The following is a 19,668-nucleotide window of genomic DNA, read 5'->3' on the forward strand; positions in this document are numbered from 1 at the left end:
ACCATTTAGCCATCTCTGGAGTGCTTCTTCTTCTAGGGTAATAATACAAATTTGCTCATCCAGGTCTTCAAGAATCTAAATTTAAAGACAAAATTATTCAATTATATAACATTACAAAGTTCTTGTTTATTGACTATTTAAGCTACTTGGTCTATTATTTCAGATAATATATTCACTCAAATAACTAAGAACCCAAAATAAAATGTCCAAACTATTTTATTTATAAATTAAGCATGTTTTATAGACGTTGTATTTATTTTCTACAATTTAGTGTATAAATAAACACATCAAAACTTTATTCTCACAAAATCTACATTCATATAAATTGGATATTGTTAAACTAAAAACATCTGCAGTTTTCTCGATGGCAAACAAATGTATGAATTTTAAAGTCAAAAAGCTAAATATAGCAAATATGTCTTCATGCCAAAGCTGTTATTTTAAAGCCGGAAGGAATGATCATCTAGTCCAACACTTGTCCTCCCATTTATATTTACTGACAGAATTTCTAGTTCAAGGAGTGTATAAACTACATCAGTAACATGCAGAACCTTCCATTTATGTCATGTCTATACATTAAAAACACTCCATGAATATTGAACACTGATGATATCAAAATCATCTGACTTAGTATGGGGAATAATATTAGCAAATTATGTTTTTATATTGTGTACATCGCAAGTATGAATATGTAACAAATTCCACCATTATGTACAACTATAATATACCAAAAAAATGTAGAAAAAATATGAAAATAAAGTCAATATTTTTTATCATCTCATTTGGACATGACCATTGCCAATATGTGCATATATAGAAATATACTGATCCTGTTAATCTATACAATGTTAATAATTATAATCTTTTAAAAATTTTGAGACCAAAACAAATCATCCAACAGACAGAACCCTAGAGAAATGGGTGTTTTTACTCACTATGAAGCCATACAATAGTAAGAAAAGAACCTCACTCATCAATTACTGATTGTATGGCATATTACCTGCACTGTCTTAAAAACTGATAAAACCTAATGCTTCCAGTTCTGCCTTTGCTAACATAACCATCCTTCTATGAAAGGGGAAAACATGAAAGAAACCCAGAGCTGGTATCAATGTTCTCTATCATTCAAACTCAAAACTACTTACTCAATCATGAGGGGTTGGTGAACAAAGTGCAATAGTGGAAACTGTGTGCCCTTTCAGCTGCCTAATATGATATTCCTAAATCACTCAATCCCTATCACACCTGGAATTTTAATAGTTTATGTTATATTTATGTAAAGCAATCCAAAAATCCCCAGTCTTTCAATAAGTACTTATGGTCCTAGAACTAAGCTAATCAGTGGGTGGACATACCATTTCTTCCCCCAGGAAGCCTAAACCTGAAGGGGGCAACAAATAAATAATTAGGATCAATTAATGATGAATAAATAAATAATGACAATGAATGACTGTCCTATGAGGGATAAGGAATGGGAAGAAGGGGAGGAAGTCTTCTCCAGATAACCAACAGTGAGGCCTATCCAGGGAGACAATACTTAACCTGAGACAAGTGGCACATGCCAGAAAGTGTGATGGTCCTAAGGGAGCAACAGAGTGGCCCTCTGACAGAACCAGTTGGATAACAAATCAGAGGTGCCTACACAAGTGGACAGGGGTATACCTGTATGGATCATGACAGGAAGGCTCTCTCCTATCAAAGCGTTTCATCAGTTTCTACTGTTTCGATTAGAACTGACCACTTCTGCTTGTTTTACTTGCAAATTACTGAATGTTACGTACCATCACAGGTGCTGAATGAGTGACAGCATTAGCAGGACAGAGGTTCATATGTCAAGTGCCCATGAGCATCATACCCTTGATTTCTACAAAACCATAAAAACACTCCCACCATCACCATTTTATACTCCAAAAAAACAATGGCTTCCCAAGAAATGCTCTCTGCCTTCAAAGCCTTTGCTCTACTATGTACTAATGAGGGCTTAAAAATATGGGTTAGACATAGTCTTTGACCTCAAATGGTAGAAGAGGTCAAATGAATTAAAAAAGTAATTATAGGATTAAAATCAATGTCAAAAGCGAGGCTTAAATAAAATGTTCTGAAAGGTTGGAGAAAGAAAGATTACTGCCAGTTAGGGAGAAGAAAGTCTTGGCCAGTGTGGCTGATGGCTGGAGCACATCACCCAGTGACCTGAACTGACAAGAGGAAGATAGGCCTTTCAACAAAGAAAACCACACAAGAAACACAGAGGAGGAGAGGTCCACTCTGCAGGAAAGCAGCAATGTGACTCTGGAGCTCAAGGAGGAACAGTGCTCCAAAATGGACTCTGAAGCCAGCCTCTGGGTTCAAACCTACTCCATCACAGTTCTGTGACCTAGGACATGCCATCTCCCTGAACTGAAGTTTGTTCAGCCATAAAATACCACCACCTAACTCATGGGTTTCTCATTTATAATACCACCTAACTCATGGTTTAATCATCAGGAGACACTGAAATTTTGTGTCCGATACAGTGCTTATCACTACAGGTTGTATAACCAACCACTGTTATTATGTGCTAGGAGTAAGAAAGAGGCAAATATAAATATGGCTTTGAGGAGGTCATTAATAAGAGACGGGTTTGGGAGACAAATTAGCCTGAGGAGGGGAGACAAATAAGGAGTTTGGTTCTACATGCTGAGCTTGCAGCTCCATGAGGTACTGGATAGCATTTGAGGTGCTAAAGGCTATTTCCAATGTCTTCTCATTAGAATCAGACATTTAGAGGTGAGGTCAGAGTGGCAGGGGTGGTCCAGAGCACCCAGAAGAGCATTAGCAGAACTTCAGAACACCAGAGGACCTTCGGCCTATTTCTATAGGAAGCAGGGAGAAACTATAGGAATAGAATGTCACAAAGCCTCTCTAAGATTTGACAGCATGTGTGCTGTGGGTGTGCATACATTTATGGAGCAAATATAAAGTTAGACTTTATTTTTTAAAGAAGATATGATGAGATTATAATTTTCAAAATTAAATAAGCATTTACTAAATGATTATCTACTACAACATTTTCTCAGGGTTTTCCTTTAATGAATCACCGTGATAGGGGTGATAAACCCATAAATAAAATAATGTAGTATTAGTCAGTTAAAAAGGTGAATGTGAGAAGTGCAGAGGAAGGAGTTTGATTCTCGGCCTAGAGCAGAAACACGAGGTGCAGAGCCTGCGGCTGATGCTGGAGTAGGTAAGAGGGACAAAGGCATGACTGGAGGGGAGCTGCACAGAGCCCTGCGGGAGCTAGAGAAAGACTGCAGAGGGGTAGGAGAGGTCAATCAGAATGGGCTAGGAAAACCCAAGAGCATGAAGGGGTTAGAGTTGAATCTGTCAGCAATGACGATCCAGTGAAAATAACTTAAGTGGCAAATTCCTAATTACAACCAAGAAACTATTTTCTCATTATTAAATATCTGACAAAATAGTTAAAGATAGAAGAAACTTAAGAACAGGTCATCAGAATTACTATCAATTCAAAATCATTTTTAAGGGCCTTAAGACATTTATTTATTGTCTTTTGAGTCACATATTTTATTTTTTTCCAATTTTGTATTGGTTCTTTTTAATTATAAATAGCATTAGGGTTCATTTTGATATAATTATAAAAGCATGAAATATAATTTGTTCTAATTCAATCTCCAGTACTTCTCCTTTCCCTCCCCTCCTCCCTCCTCCTGCTCCCTCCTCTGTACTCTACTGATCTTTCTGCTATTGAAAATCATTTTTCAATGAATATAGAGAGCTGGGCAATCCCTGCAACATGGGAGGTTGAGGCAGGAGGAACACAGGTTAGATGCCAGCCTCAGCAACTTGGAGATACGCTCTCTCAAAATAAAAATCTCTGGGGAATGTAGTTCAGTGGTAGAGTGCCTCTGGACTGAATCCCCAGTACCACCAAAAAGAAATAAATAAAAGAATAAGCAAAGTATAATTCAATTATAATATATAATGTGCAAATTTTCAAAAGCATTCTGCTTTGTAAATCAAAACATGCAGTTAATTTTCAAACAATAGAATTGTTTGATATAAAGCAATGAATATCTGTAAATATCTGCAAAATTTTCTCTTAAAATTGCCTAGCCAAATTTTTACCAAAGTGCCTATAATTAGTACTTTTAAAGCAAAAACAAATATGGTTTCTAAACATAAAAAAAGATTTTAAAAAATGTAAAATTTAAGTAATAAACCTACAAAAATACTCTATTTCTAAAGGCTAATTCACAATCTAAAAGAAGTTCAAATGTAAATATATTTAATTAATAAGTCAAATAATTTATAATAGAATACTTACTGCTGGCTTCACTAGCAACTGGCCCATTACTGTGAACATGTGGGAAAGGCCAACTGGTGTACACACTGCAGAAATGGGAAGACCACCAACAGAGAGATATATACTTTAGAGCTCAGAAAGATAAAGCACAGAAAACTAAAACAACTCAAACAGCATTGTTTTAAGTAAATTCTTGACTCCAACAGATTCTCCCAGTTCTCTGTCAGAAGGTTCTTGCATTTCATCCATGAAGAGGCTAGAGGAGCAGTGTGAGGGGAGGGCAGCATGACATCTGATGAAAGGTAGTTAAGGCGAGAGAAGGTTCAGGACACTTAAGATTCTAACAGTGGGATGACAATAAGTACTTTTGTTTAAAATAAATTGTATAAAACCAAGCAAAGAACAGATTAAATTTCATGTACTGGTGGAAGTGAGAACCTGAAAAGAATATTTAATAGTGACAACTATAGTCTTAAGTCCTTTGAAATACATTTAACAACTAATCCCTAAGATAGGATGTGATGCCTCAAGTAAAACAAAACAAGTTTTGAAATAAAAAATCACAAATTCATCACATATTAACCTACCATTTCCATTTAAAAATAGACTCTGGTGCTCTGAATGGGTTGGGGTGGGGTACTGAACATGTGAACAGGAAGCGAGCAAGACAGAGTATAAGAATGTATGTCGGGGGGTGTCCCTCTCTCTTTCTTTTTCCAACCTAGCAGAAAGGCTTTCCTCAGAGAATAAAAAAAGCATATTATTATTTCAAGATTTCAGTTTATCGAATTTATCTTGAATAATTAAAAATTCTCCAAGTTGTTAAGGAATCTCATCAGGAAGCTTTCTCATAATTTCCCAGAATACAAAACAACTACTCTCCTATCAATATCAGGTCAGAAAAATACTTACAGAGAAGTAACAAACATCCCATCAATGATATACAGGAATATAAATAGGGTAGGTAGAACTCCCAGAGGTCTATAAAAAATGTAAATAACTTTAATAAGTTCAAAATACTGCACATTAAGATGTTTTATCTTAATATAGGCTGACTATATTTAAAGTATAATAAACACTGTAATTGCTTATTTGAGTGTACTAAACCATATAATTTCTAAATTGTATGAATAAAAAAATATAAAATAGAAGGATAGAAAATAACCCTTTTGCAAAACCTGTTTGGAGGAAGGAAAAAAAAAGAGCCTCTCTAAAATTTTAAGAACAGAAACCAATTAATTAAAAATAAAAGGCTTCTTACTCATAAAACAAATGTACATTCATTTCTTAAATACATATAAAGTCTTCTTAATTCTGTAAATCAACATCAAGGGTGAACTATATAAAGAATTATTTAAAATGTTATTAAAGTCATATGTAATTATATCCCAAACTATGGTCTCCATTATAGAAACTGATTAATACAAGTAAATCCGCACCATATAAAGATTCCATGCTTGCAGCATCGTTGTCAATCAGTGCTGAAGCCACCCACACTATCCCAAGAATCAGTAATGCCAGCAGCAGCAGCATGACCAGAGTTTCCAAGATGCGGGCTCGTATTCCCTGAAAATGTGTAAGAGAGATGATTTTAATATTTCATTTCATTTCATGAACAATTAGGCTTCAGTCCATATAAAAGCCTATATAATCCTTTGGGAGGAAAGGAAATACTTTATTAGATTTATTTATATATTTATGAAATTTACCTTGTTAATTTACATAATGTTTATTACATCTAAATTTATTTAAATTTTTATTTATCAAAAATTTAATATAAAATGCTTAGTTTATAATGAATAGACTGAGTTTTCAAAATTATAGTAAATACTATCAAGCTTGGAGTAAACTACAAAAAAAATTATGAAAACACTTTATGGAACCATTTTGAATAATTACTTTCCTAACACTTTTCACAAAGAAAATAATTTATGAATTTCTGCCTATGATTCTAGTCAAGGGGCTCCAAGGCAGTTGTTGCAGCAGAGGGCCAGTCTGGGGAACACAGCTTGGTGGGAGCATGGTGCACCAACTCCCAAGGCAAGAACCCACACAGCAGCTGGTGACCTCCGGAGCCCTCTAGCGTGCAGCTGCAGAACTACTTGCTGCAATCCAACACCACAAACTCCAAGGGTACTATGGCAACTGCACATACTTCCCTTCTCATATTTGATAGAATTTGTGTTAATTCACAAGGCTGGAATATAATAATCATTACGTACATTTTCAAATGTAAAATAAATTCTGACCTAGGGACCAAACCAGAGGCCAGACTTTTAAACTTGAAAACAAGACAAACACAGAAACTTCTTTATACTCCTGCAAAGTCACCAAATAATTGTTTCTGTACCTAAACTTAAAGATGTATATTATTGTTTTATACCTATAACATCTAACACAACAAAATTATAAGTATATATGTGTTTCTCAATAAATCATGTTATCCTTCACTCCATATTATAAGTTAAATAAAGACCTAAAACATACATTCATTTCAATTTTGTCCTAAATATTCTTTTCTATTATCTCAATCGCAGAAATAGGATGCACTTAAATCACAGTAACCCTAGTTACACAAATTCAATATAGAGAGGAAATGTCTTAAAGCCATGGAGACTTAGTCCAAGGCCTGCGTGAGAACCTGAGACGAGTGGCTTTCTCTTGCCAAACCCTCAACAGTGTCATAGCCTTGCCACAGGGTTGCCCTTGGCAGACTTGAAACACTACATGGGATGTGAACGCCAGCTCACCTGAAGCGCACACATTAAGGAAGGCTGGAGAGCCAGGACCAACCAGGTCTGCATTTTAATACATGAACTCTAACACCAAGCAGCTATTGTTCACCTGAGAAGAAACTGAAAAAGTCATAAACTGCTACAGCCAAACATAACGGCCAGCCACAGTATTTCTTTACTGGAGAAGCTTTTAAATCTCCACTTCACAACTTCATACACCAAAACACACCATCACCTTTCACCCTCTTTTCCTCCCACCCTCTCTTCTAATCAACAGTGGATACACATTAAACATTCTGGTGCCTATACACAAAACAGGTAAGGAGAGAGGAGGACTTTGGCAGTGTGTGTCATGCCCTCCCAGCTACCTTTTCTGCCTCCAGCCTGTCCCCAGAAATATGTGAGATAACCAGCAGGGTTCCCAAAACATGTAACTCGTGGGTTTTAAGAATCAGGATATCTGAGCTAAACAGTTTAATATTGTTGGATTATAATACAGTAGGGCTCCTAGGACCTGTCTGAAACTTAATATTCAAAAAAATTATAAAATTAGGTAGAGAGAAGTGATGGGAGGGGAGGGGAGGGGAGGGGGGATAGGAAAGATAGTAGAATGAAATAGACATTATTATTACTGTGTGTATATAGATGACTGCATGACCAATATGATTCTGCAACCTGTACACTCAGAAAAATGAGAAATTATATCCCATCTGATTCAAATGTATGATATATCAAAGTCATTGTACTGTCATGTATAACTAATAAAACAAATAAAAAAGTTTTAAAAATTACAATTATGTTAAATAATTATAATAACATAAGTATAAGCATCATGATAATAAATTTTGGGAAGCCAATCACAATAAGACTTACAAACTTCTCTGGCTGTCAGGTAAGAAATATTTGTTAGCAATTCCACTTATTTTCTTCAAACACACCCCTCAGTCCGGAGGCACCTCTCCTCAGTCTCGACACCTGACAGAGGCAGAGACAGTCTTATTCTGGACTGCCTTCTTAGGATGAGTATAATAGCACTCAGCCTTCCATCTGGACTGTGCCCTCTGAAGCAGAGGACAGACCTGTTTACTGTCCAGGACAATAGAGACGTGACCTCCAATCACAGGTCAGACAGGCTTGCTTGCAGCCCATAATGAATGCTGTGGGCTCCCCAAGCCTGGGTCTCCTCAGCTGTGACCCATGCCCACAGTGGGGCAGGCAGCCTCTACCTAGCTGTGGGGCTCAGGGTAAGAGGAACCTCCTCAGGAAATTTTTGCCCTTACTGTGCTGTGCATGACAAAGCCCTCTGTCTCTGACCCAGAAATCTCAAATCTCCAGCCAACATCCACAAACCTGGCAGGCTGTCAGCTCCCAAGCAGGATAAAGTCTCAGAGCCTTCACAGGACTTGTCAGTTTTGGCATTATCGAAAAAAAAGAACAAGCACACATCCAAGTTGGGTTAAGGAATATGAAAAGACTATCCAGATCTAGCAATGATCCCAAACAGTGGGCAAGATGACAAAGATGTCCATGCACCTACTGCTGGTGCACATCAGAAGGCTGTGCCATAGAAAGGATGTGGACAAACCCATGAGTGCCATGACTAGCAGGATGGACGTCACCCTGACTGGAACAGTAAGGCCAGCAATACCAGCTTAGAGATCTCACAGGCATGATGCTGAATGAAGAAGTCCTACGCTCAGTAAATGGTGCCAAGAATGAGGCCACAGAGCTTTGTGTCACCTGAAGACATTAGGAATTTGGTTTGGCCACAAGCAGTCATAAGGTCACTAGGGATAAAGGTTCCTTGCTTAACGGGGCAGGCCATGGCCTTCTCCAAGCTCCATTGTCCCTCACACCCTACACCAACTCAAATGCCACACAAAAAAGGACATGTGGGCTAAAGTGGCAGTCTCTCCGTCCTGAGGGGAAGGGAAATCACACATACCCACGGGAGTATGAAAGGGACTGCAGGCAGGAGGGCCTCAAACTTCTATGGCTCTGCTGACTATAGTGGCCCAGGGCACCCTTCTAACTGGGCCTGGGAAATGGCTACACAGAACTGCTGGTAAATGATGAAAAAAAAAATTTAAATAGAGACAAATATAAATAATTACCTGTTTGGTTACACACTAAAATGCAATGACAAAAAAAAATTTTGAAAGAAGTGATTTAATGATGATAATTCTAGTCATCTTACCAACAACTTGATGTTTAGATAGAAGGAGAAAAAGAATTCAAGAAAACCTCCATTTTAAATAAAAGTCATTTAAATTATGTCCCTCTTTATTCTGGTAATAGAGAAATTGAAATAATGCTATTAAACATTCAAGATTAACACTAATCTTACTAATATCAAAGTCACAGTACTGGGCTGGGGTTGTGGCTCAGCGGAGAATGCTACTCTAGCACATGCAAGGCCCTGGGTTCAATCCTCAGCACCACATATAAAACATAAATAAATAAAATAAAGGTATTGTGTTCAACTACTTCTAAAAAATAATATTTTTTAAAAAAGTTACAGTACTAGGACCTGGTATCAAAAGCAATATTACTAAGATTTTATAGAAAAGAACAATCAACATAATAAAAAGCAGAAAACAAGTTTAGCAAAATATTAACAACAAAATATATTAAAAAATACTGACACAGAAAACATAAAAACCAAATATACCCACTATAACTATATAGGCAGATTAGGTAAAAAAAAAAATCAGCTGTATAAGCCATATCTATAATAAAACCATACTAAAAAAAAATCAGTGAAAGCCATGCATGGTGGCACATGCCTGTAATCCCAGTGGCTAAGGAGGCTGAGGCAGGCAGATAGCAAGTCCAAAGCAGCCTCTGCAAAAGCAAAGTTCTAAGTAACACAGTGAGACTCTGCCTCTAAATAAAATACGAAATAGGGTTGGGGATGTGGCTCAGGGGCCAAATGCCCCAGAGTTCAATCCCCAATACAAAAAAAAAAAGAAAAAAAAAGAAAAGAAAAAACTCATAGGGCAAAGAAAATTTGTATTCAGACATTCAAATAAGTTTTATTACTAAGGAAATAAAGTGCTCAAAATTTACAAAACCTGGACTGGAGTTGTGGCTCAGTGGTAGAGCGCTTGCCTAGCAAGGCCCTGGGTTTGTTCCTCAGCACCACATAAAAATGAAAAATAAAGACATTGTGTCCACCTAAAACTTTTTATTTAATATTTATTTTTTAGTTTTTAGGTAAACTAAAAAATAAATATTAAGAAAGAAAATTTGCAAAAAAAAAAAATAAATAAGACACGATAAAGGAAGAAATTAAATGTAGCAATTAACAGGGGAAAAAAAGCAAAACAGTAAGAAAATTAAAAGATGGCTCTTTAAAAAGGATTTAGATAACTATCTGGCTAGAACAATTAAGAAAATAAAAGAACAAAACAGTAGGAATGAGAAAAAATACAAACAAGATACAGAATACATTTTCAAAAGAATACCAAATACAATTCTCTTGTCAATGAATTGAGAAATAGGATGAGATGGGTAGGGTCTAATTCTAGAAAATATATGTTATTAAAACTGACTCAAGCAGAAGAGAGAGAAAAAAACAAAAGAACATTATCCTTTGAAGAAACTAAAAATATTGGCAAAGAACTTTTTTTTGGAAAAGCTGTTAGCATGATTGTTTTACAGATGAGTATATTTGAAACTTCCAAATAACAGAATTTCCATGCTAATTTTATTCCAAAAATAGTATGAAAAGTTTCATAAACAATTTTTTCAGATATTAAAGATAAGCATATATACCTACACATCCAACTATAAAAGACTGAATGAATTATGACACTTCTGCAGAGTAAGAAGCTATGTCTTAAACTATAAGAAATGTTCATAACACAATTCCACCATGTGGAATTAAAGTCTGCAGACCTCAGTCTTTAAAAGTACATTCAGAGCAAGCAAGTGTAATCAGTATTATACTAACAGTCTTTATCTCTAGGGTTACAATTTTGGAGAGTTGTTTTTCTTATACACTTTTATGCTTTTCTATTTTTCCAAATTGTCTATAGTGAGTATATATGACTAAATAATTTTTAAAACAAACTAATATTTCAATTTTTTTTCTTATAAAGGTTAAATTCCTCAAGATTGTCACCCAAAACACAACTTAAAATTTTCCTAGTTCAGTTTGTAAGCTAGACAGGTATTTGGACATTCGAACTTTTGTTTGAGGTTTTTCTTTTTGCCTATTACCCAGAGAATTCTGCTCTTCAAGAGTGAAAACACACACTGACTGGACCAGAAAATGACTGTGATACAATTCCTCAAGTTAATTGCTAAATTCCTCGGTACCTTTAGAGAATGGCTAAGGAAAAGGAATCCGGAACCCTATGAATCTTGTATTTCTCAACCTCCACATGGCGATATTTTGCCATGAGCATGAAAACCACTTCTTGAATAAGTCTCCGTATTTCAAAAGCTCCTTCAAATAAAAACTTAGGGGGGGAAAGTATGCCTGCCAACTCCTAGCCCTAGCACCGTCCTCACCAAAGCAGGAAATAAAGGAGATGGCGGGAGAGTGGGCGGCAGACGCAAGTGTTTGAATGGACGGAGGAAGCGCTCTCCCGCCACGCTGCGCCCCTAGGCTCCGGGACGCGGCCCCCGGCCCACCAGGCAGCCTTCCGGTGCCTTCCTCCCGCAGGCCTCCGCTCCCCCTGGCCCCGGACTCCGCGCTCAACTCCCGCCACCCCCGCCGCAGCCCACACGAGAACCCACGCGCTCCCCGCCCTCGCGGCCCGGCGCCGTCCCCTTCCCAGGCCCTCTCCCGGCCCTCGTCCCGGAACCCGGTGCCCTTGGGCTCGCCGCGCTCTCCCCCACCCTCGCCAGGCCTCAGTCGGGAACCGAAGCCACGAGGGCCGCGCTCCGCTCCGCTCCGTCCAAAGTGGCTCTGGCAGGCTGGGCCTGGCGGAGGCGGCGCCCTGGTGGCCGCCACAGGCCTCTCCACCTCCCGACCCGGCCCCGCCAACATCCGCGGCGCCCTTGCCGGGCCGAACCGGCGCCGCTCCGCCCGGACCGCCGCTGAACGGAGCCCCAAAGAAAACAAAGGCTCGGGCTCCGCGACCTGCTCGTCCACGCCGGTCGTGGCCCGCTCCCCGCCCGGACCCCAACAAAGCCCGAACCGCTGCCTCGCGCCCCAGGCCTGGCTTACCCATCGGTCCCGCACGCTTCTTGCCGGAGGGGTAATCCTCCCCCAGGTCCAACCGGTGCCGCGTGGACATCTTCGCACTCTTCAAGCCGAGCGGTCCACACCGCGTGGCCGGAACCAGGAGCTAAAATGGCGGCGGCGACGAGGGCTGGGCCTGCGTGCGCGCTTCCGCAGCGTGCGTGCTGAGCGTGCGTGCTTGATGCACGCGCACGCCACCCAGAGGCGGGAACTGCGGTCCCGCCAGCCACAGGATTGGTCAGAATACGCACGCACCATCAGGGTGCTGCCAGCAGGTGTGGCAGAAAAGGGGGGCCTGCGCCCCGCAGGAGGGAAGGTGGAACCCAGCATGGAGGGTCCTCACCGGAGCCAGGGTCCCCCGCCAGCCACGCACCTGAGGAGAAGGAACGGCATCTTGAGGAGACGCCCAACTCCCGTGTCCACGGCACAGCATCACGACAGCCAGGACGTAGACGACCCAGGAGTCCACTGACAGGATAACGGGCAGAGGAAAAGTGCCATTTACGCGGCATGCTGCCAAGTCCCAAAGAAGAAGGGACATGCTGCCCATGAGGACGTGAAGGGACCCGAGTCAGTGAAGCACCACACGCAGCAAGAGGAACCCGGCCCTCTCCCATGTGAACGTCAGTCTCACCAGGAGGGCTTCCAGGGCTGAGGGACCCAGGAGGGACTTCTTCACGACGACATCGAGGGCTCCTGATGGCTCATGCCACATCCCGGGGGCACAATGAGGGCTCTACCACGTCCCGGGGGAACAGCGAGGGCTCTACCACGTCCCGGGGGGACAGCGAGGGCTCCGCCGCATCCCAGGGGGACAGCGAGGGCTCCACCACGTCCTGGAGGGACAGGAGGGCTCCACCACGTCCTGGAGGGACAGGAGGGCTCCACCACGTCCCGGAGGGACAGGAGGGTTCCACCACGTCCCAGGGGGACAGGAGGGCTCCACCGCGTCCCAGGGGGACAGGAGGGCTCCACCGCGTCCCAGGGGGACAGGAGGGCTCCACCACGTCCTGGGGGCACATTGAGGGCTCTACCACATCCCGGGGGGACAGCGAGGGCTCTGCCGCATCCCAGGGGGACAGGAGGGCTCCACCACGTCCTGGGGGACAGGAGGGCTCCACCACATCCTGGGGGGACAGCGAGGGCTCCGCCGCATCCCGGGGGGACAGGAGGGCTCCACCACATCCCGGAGGGACAGGAGGGCTCCACCGCGTCCCAGGGGGACAGGAGGGCTCCACCGCGTCCCAGGGGGACAGGAGGGCTCCACCGCGTCCCAGGGGGACAGGAGGGCTCCACCGCGTCCCAGGGGGACAGGAGGGCTCCACCGCGTCCCAGGGGGACAGGAGGGCTCCACCGCGTCCAGGGGGACAGGAGGGCTCCACCATGTCCTGGGGGCACATTGAGGGCTCTACCACATCCTGGGGGGACACCGAGGGCTCCGCCGCATCCCAGGGGGACAGGAGGGCTCCACCATGTCCTGGGGGACAGGAGGGCTCCACCACATCCTGGGGGGACAGCGAGGGCTACCCTACACTCAGTGCCTCTACTCACACTGTGCGTGGCGGAAGGAAGGAAGACTCACAGCGACTCCGGGAATCAAATGCAAGACGGACACTTCCCAGGCCCTTCCTCCCAAGGTTTAGGAAGACAGACTCAATAAGCTGCTCTGTGCCCTTAACCCTGGTGACCCTCCCCTGTTCCAAGGTCAGCACAAGTCATAACACAAAGGTGAGGAAGGAAACGGAAGGTGGGGCCGGACGCTGTCTCGAATCACAGTCAGCGTGGGCTATTCAAACACAATAAGGCAAGCTCAGGTACAAACACAGGTTTTTGTTTTTTATTTTTTGGTAACCAGGACTAAACCCAAGGGCACTTAACCACCAAGCCATAACCCCAGCCCTTTTCATTTTTATTTTGAGACAGGGTCTCACAAAGTTGCTTAGGGCCTCACTTAGTTGCTGAAGCTGGCCTTGAACCTGTGATCCTCCTGCCTCAGCCTCCCAAGTCACTGGGATAACAGGCATGTGCCACTGTGCCAGGCACAAACGCATTCTAAAATGTTGACAAAACAGACATGGATAACTTCGATATTTCTAAATAATTTTAAATGATTTTAAAGACTGTTTTACGATACTCAATTTGCCCTTGAATAAATGTTAAGGAGTCATGCCAATCTGAAAAAGGATCTCTCCCCCACTCTCTTCCTCCCTGGTCCTCCTTCCTCTGCTCACCACCCCTCTGTGTGCATGTCACCTGAGAGCCAGCACCTCAGGGGACCTGCAACTCTAGTAACACTCCCAGAGCAGCCTGCTAGGCAGATGACCAACAAACAACATGAGGGGACAGCCAACCAGACCTGGAGCTCATCACTCCCACTCCCATCCATGTGCGGCCTCTCAGTGGCTCTCAGGCTGTGGAACCTGTGCACAGGGACTGACCCTGAGAGGTTATGGCTCAGCTGACAGGTAAGGGGTCTTCTCCAAGTTCTCCTGCTCTGTGTTCTCCTGGTTCCTCAGTCCAGGGGCAGAGGCCAACAAGTGAATAAACCTAGCCTTGCTTTAATTTTTAAAAGGAGGAGGAGGAAAGAATGACTTTGGAACTTGGGTCAAAATCCACAGCATGAACGACATTTAGTAAGAACAATCCGACTAGGCATGATGCTGGACGTTTCCACAGCCTCTAGTCATCGCGCCATAGTTCACCTGGACAAGTTCACAGACCAGCACTAACGTCACAGGGAAACCCAGGCAGAAGCATTGAGATGCTGGCCACAGCTGGAGTGTGCACAGTGGCCACAGGAGCAGGTCTGACCTGAGACTTCCTGCTGCCTGCAATTTGTGCCCATCTGGAGAGGAAGCCCCCTGCTCACGTGCTTCATGGAAGGGCGACCTAGCTGGGGTGGCCAAGTGCACCTCCAGGTGGCCAGGGCTCACACTGCAGGAGGCTGGACTACAGGTGCGACAAGTTCAGGGGCACGGCAGAAGCGTTCTGGACAGCTGTCCTACCAGACCCACCACTGAACCCTCGGGTGAGGCACGGGCGGACCCCAACCTGCAAGAACAGCAATGGGGTCACTCACGTGGCTTTGCATGAGGGACCACGGCCAGGCTCTCGGGCGCGTGTGTGGTGGGGCACCTGCCTTGGTGCCCTGTGCCGGGGCCATACTGGATCACGTCCGTGTACCCTAGAGGCACACTCCACTTCAGCAGGTACCTCTGGCTGGCTGGGGGGTGGCTCTCGTGGGAGGTGCTGGAAGACAAGAAGGCTGGTCTCAGGAGTGCTGTGCCTGGGGTTATCCTCAGACCTTTCACACCCCGGCTCAGAGAAGCAGAAATCCCAGCACCCGCTTCCCAGGAAGCCTCAGGGGCAGAGCAGGAGACCTGGAGATGAGGCGCTCAAGAACTCGAGAGAGATCCCTGGGAGAACAATCCACCAGACCCTGCTCCTACAGGTTCACAGTAACCACGTCCCTGCACTCCCCGACGCCAGCTGTGAGGTGCACAGGGAAACTCAGGAAAAGGTGTGACCCCACAATCCAACTCCTATCACAGCACGGGACAGAGGCAGAGAAGCATGTAAGGTAGGGGGCCAGGCAAGACCCACATGTGGGCAGCAGGAGCAGCCAAACAGCAAGGGATGCCACTGGCATAAACCAAACGAAAGGATCTTCACTGCAGCAGAGAGATCACCAGACTCAGAATTAGGAGAGGACCCTGAGGAGCAACAGCAAGATGGCGAGGACTGCCTGGAACAGGGGCAAGGACAGGGAGGACCTGGGGAAGAGGGAAAGGATGACGGTGAGGACCCCGGGGAGCAGGAGTAAGGGTGACGGTGAGGACCCGGGGAGCGGGAGTAAGGGTGACGGTGAGGACCCGGGGTGCAGGAGTAAGGATGACGGTGAGGACCCGGGAGCAGGAGTAAGGGTGACGGTGAGGACCCCGGGAGCAGGAGTAAGGGTGACGGTGGGGACCCCGGGGAGCAGGAGTAAGGGTGACGGTGAGGACCCCGGGGAGCAGGAGTAAGGGTGACGGTGAGGACCCCGGGGAGCAGGAGTAAGGGTGACGGTGAGGACCCCGGGGAGGAGTAAGGGTGACGGTGAGGACCCCGGGGAACGGGAGTAAGGGTGACGGTGACGACCCCGGGGAGCGGGAGTAAGGGTGACGGTGACGACCCCGGGAGCGGGAGTAAGGGTGATGGTGAGGACCCCGGGAGCGGGAGTAAGGGTGACGGTGAGGACCCCGGGGAGCGGGAGTAAGGGTGACGGTGAGGACCCGGGGAGCGGGAGTAAGGGTGACGGTGAGGACCCGGGGAGCGGGAGTAGGGGTGACGGTGAGGACCCCGGGGAGCGGGAGTAAGGGTGACGGTGAGGACCCCGGGGAGCGGGAGTAAGGGTGACGGTGAGGACCCCGGGAGCGGGAGTAAGGGTGACGGTGAGGACCCGGGGAACGGGAGTAAGGGTGACGGTGACGACCCCGGGGAGCGGGAGTAAGGGTGACGGTGAGGACCCCGGGGAGCGGGAGTAAGCGTGACGGTGAGGACCCAGGGAGCGGGAGTAAGGGTGACGGTGAGGACCCCGGGGAGCGGGAGTAAGGGTGACGGTGAGGACCCCGGGAGCGGGAGTAAGGGTGACGGTGAGGACCCGGGGAGCGGGAGTAAGGGTGACGGTGAGGACCCGGGGAGCGGGAGTAAGGGTGACGGTGAGGACCCGGGGGGCGGGAGTAAGGGTGACGGTGAGGACCCGGGGGGCGGGAGTAAGGGTGACGGTGAGGACCCCGGGGGCGGGAGTAAGGGTGACGGTGAGGACCCGGGGAGCGGGAGTAAGGGTGACGGTGACGACCCCGGGGAGTAGCATCAAGGACGGCAGTTCCTGGACACATAGGCACCAGCCACTCTTGCAGCCAGCTCTTGGGCCTCCTGGCCTTTGTCACACAGACCCTGCCAGGCGTCCGTGCCTGCCCTCATCCCCCTATGCTGACAAGCAGTCTGCGGCTTCTTAGAGAGGGTGCTTTTCAAAGTCCTTAGAAGGTGCACTGGGTTGGTGCACTGAGGCCTCCCCGACCTGGAGGTCCTCGTATCCAGCAGGAGTCCCTGCTCTTCTGGTAATGCAGCAGAGAGGGGCATCTGTGGGAGTGCTGGGGAGTGTCTCACGAGGCTCTGGGAGGAGGGGGCCTGCACGTTGTGCTACCCGACGTCCATGGTGCCAGTGCCCCAGTGGGCCCTGTCGTGCTAGAGGTACAGCACTGGCCTCCCATATCCTGCAAGTCTCACGACCAGCTCTGGCAAGCCGAAGGAGCTGGCTCCACTCTGCCAGGTCTTGTTCTGGAAAGCCCCAGGGAGGTCTAGTTACTCTCAAACCAGGGCCGCCTGCTCTGCCTGTGTGCAGCTTCTTGGATTTCCTCAACTTCTACACAGGCCACACTGCTTAACGTGGAAGAGCCTGCCAGGCACAGTGATGCACACCTGTAACCCCAGCGACCCAGGAGGCTGAGGCAGGAGGATGGCGAGGTCAAAGTGAGCCTCAGCAATTTAGTGAGGCCTTAAGCAATTTAGTGAAATATAAAAAGGGCTGAGGATGTGGCACCGTAGTTAAGCGCCCTGGTTCAATCCCTGGTCCAAAATAAAGAAATAAATACAAATAAAGCAGAGAACTACCAAAGCACCCCTCCATTTCTTACACTAAGCCTGATGTGCCCAAATTGAAGGCCAAAATGCATTCACAGAGAAGCAGCAGAGAAAAGAAGCATCTGAGCAACAACAGAGAACTCCAAGTACAGTGGCGGCTCCGAGGGCCTGGGTCCAGGGCCTGCTCCCCAGCACCGTCTGAGGAGCGGTTCCCAGGGTGTCACCCTCAGCCAGCAGGGCTCCCGGATTCGCTCCTGGCCCCCTCCCTCACAGCTCAGCCTGGGTGGGCAGTGACCCCAGGGGGGCAGAGCGGGGCACCTGGTGTCAGGCAGGCGCGGCCCAGCGCGGTGGCCAGCAGCAGGCCTGCTCTTACCGGGGGCTGGCCGTGGCACACATCAGCACGTCGTTGAGCATGAACAGCCGGCGCTCCTTGGTCTTGATGACTTCACCCCTGTCGTTGTAAACCGTCTCGATCACGTCATCAGACCGGATGAGGTACCGACTTCCACTGCCGAGGAGCTGTATGTAGAAATGACACCAGTTACCACTGAGTCCACCCAGAAAATGAAAGAGGACGAGGAAAGGTCTTCCAAACAGGAGGCTGCAGCATCAGGTCCACCCAGGTGTGGGGTGCGGGGCTCGAGGTGCGCCTCTCACAGACATCAGCTTCGCAGCTGCCCTCTATGGTGAAAGGAGCCCGCCTCCCTAGAGGCGCTGACGGGCCAAGGACGCAGCCTCCCGTTACCTGTCACCTGACACGACCCCCCTGAACCTGCTGCGCCCCTCACCCTCCACTCCGGAGCCGACACCCCTTGTCTTGCAGCACCAACAACCCGCAGGCGGCTCTTCGGCCGACTACTCCCCAGTGAGTGCCAGGGAGCACGCTGGTGAGCCTCTGAGCTCTCACAGGATGCCATGTTCTAGTCCCTGGGCCAGACAGGAGTCAGGCCTCTGCCAGCTTGTGCCAGCCGACGAGTGACAGGCCCCAGAGACGTCCACTTCCCATAGTTAGTCCACAGGGGCCCAGGGTCCTGGGACCAGGGGATCTGCCGCCCTCTCGAGCCTGAACCGAGGCCACTGCCTGGCTGTGCACAGGTGGTGCAGATGCCCGCCTCCCAGCTGGCCTCTCCCGAGAGCCCAGGAAGAGCCAGGCAGGTCTCACTGACGGCCACTCCACGGTGCCTGTGCCTGGCCTGGCTCACTCTGCCCACATGGATTCACATGTGCGAGAGCTGCAGGCCAGTGTGACGTCAGCTGACCACGTCAAGAACACGGCTGGTGCCTTCTCTCCTTCCTTATGAATATCCCAACGTGAGGCGCTTGAGGAACTGAGGAAATGGCCACTCAGACTGCATCCTGCGAAGTTCTCAGGGTCAGACCACTGACGGTCCTCACCACGCAGGAAACCACTCCCACTGAGGAAAAGTGGGCATCCTAGCCACCCTGACTATGACGTGTGCTGACACAGATCCCACCACACACCTCCCGGGGCCGGGGGCCGGGGGCCGGGGCGGCTAACAACACAGGGAGAGGCACACTGCTGCAGGAAACCTGCTCGGCAGACATGAACCTGCATCTGCACCAGTCCTCACCACAGCCAGCTCGGACCTGCGGGGGGACGAAGGCACTGCTGTCCAGAACAGAACTCCGTGAAGCCAGAGAGCTGCTCAGGCCTTCCCGGGCGCTGGCCCAGCTGAGGAGCTCCCAAATCTAGGAACCCTTTCCCAAGAAGACTTGGAGACGGACAGACCACCAAGGTCTGCGTGAGGCCTCACCGCCATCCCACCCGGAGACCTGAGCCCAGGGAAGGACCC

At 47.0% G+C, this 19,668-nt stretch overlaps 1 protein-coding gene and 1 long non-coding RNA gene across 2 annotated transcripts in view; both read right to left on the reverse strand.

Annotated features, from left to right (window-relative positions):
- LOC308633335 lies at positions 1-12,394 on the reverse strand. The gene is made up of 5 exons (XR_014018759.1): positions 12,218-12,394; positions 5,743-5,869; positions 5,216-5,284; positions 4,325-4,389; positions 1-75 (listed from the first exon to the last, which is right to left on the reverse strand). It is a non-coding gene; the product is annotated as an uncharacterized lncRNA (long non-coding RNA).
- Positions 12,395-14,302: 1,908 nt separating this feature from the next.
- LOC308633199 (rho guanine nucleotide exchange factor 10-like) overlaps positions 14,303-19,668 on the reverse strand; it is a gene marked incomplete at its 5' end in the record, with an annotated part of 28,448 nt that continues 23,082 nt past the window's right edge. Inside the window, 2 exons of the mRNA XM_081265738.1 lie at positions 14,303-15,481; positions 18,228-18,373. Of these exons, the coding sequence (XP_081121864.1) occupies positions 15,304-15,481; positions 18,228-18,373 (324 nt within the window). The 3' untranslated portion in view covers positions 14,303-15,303. The remainder of the gene's footprint in view (positions 15,482-18,227; positions 18,374-19,668) is intronic.

This window comes from Spermophilus citellus (genome assembly GCF_964194105.1).
Source record: "Spermophilus citellus genome assembly, chromosome: 14".
Lineage (NCBI taxonomy): Eukaryota > Metazoa > Chordata > Mammalia > Rodentia > Sciuridae > Spermophilus > Spermophilus citellus.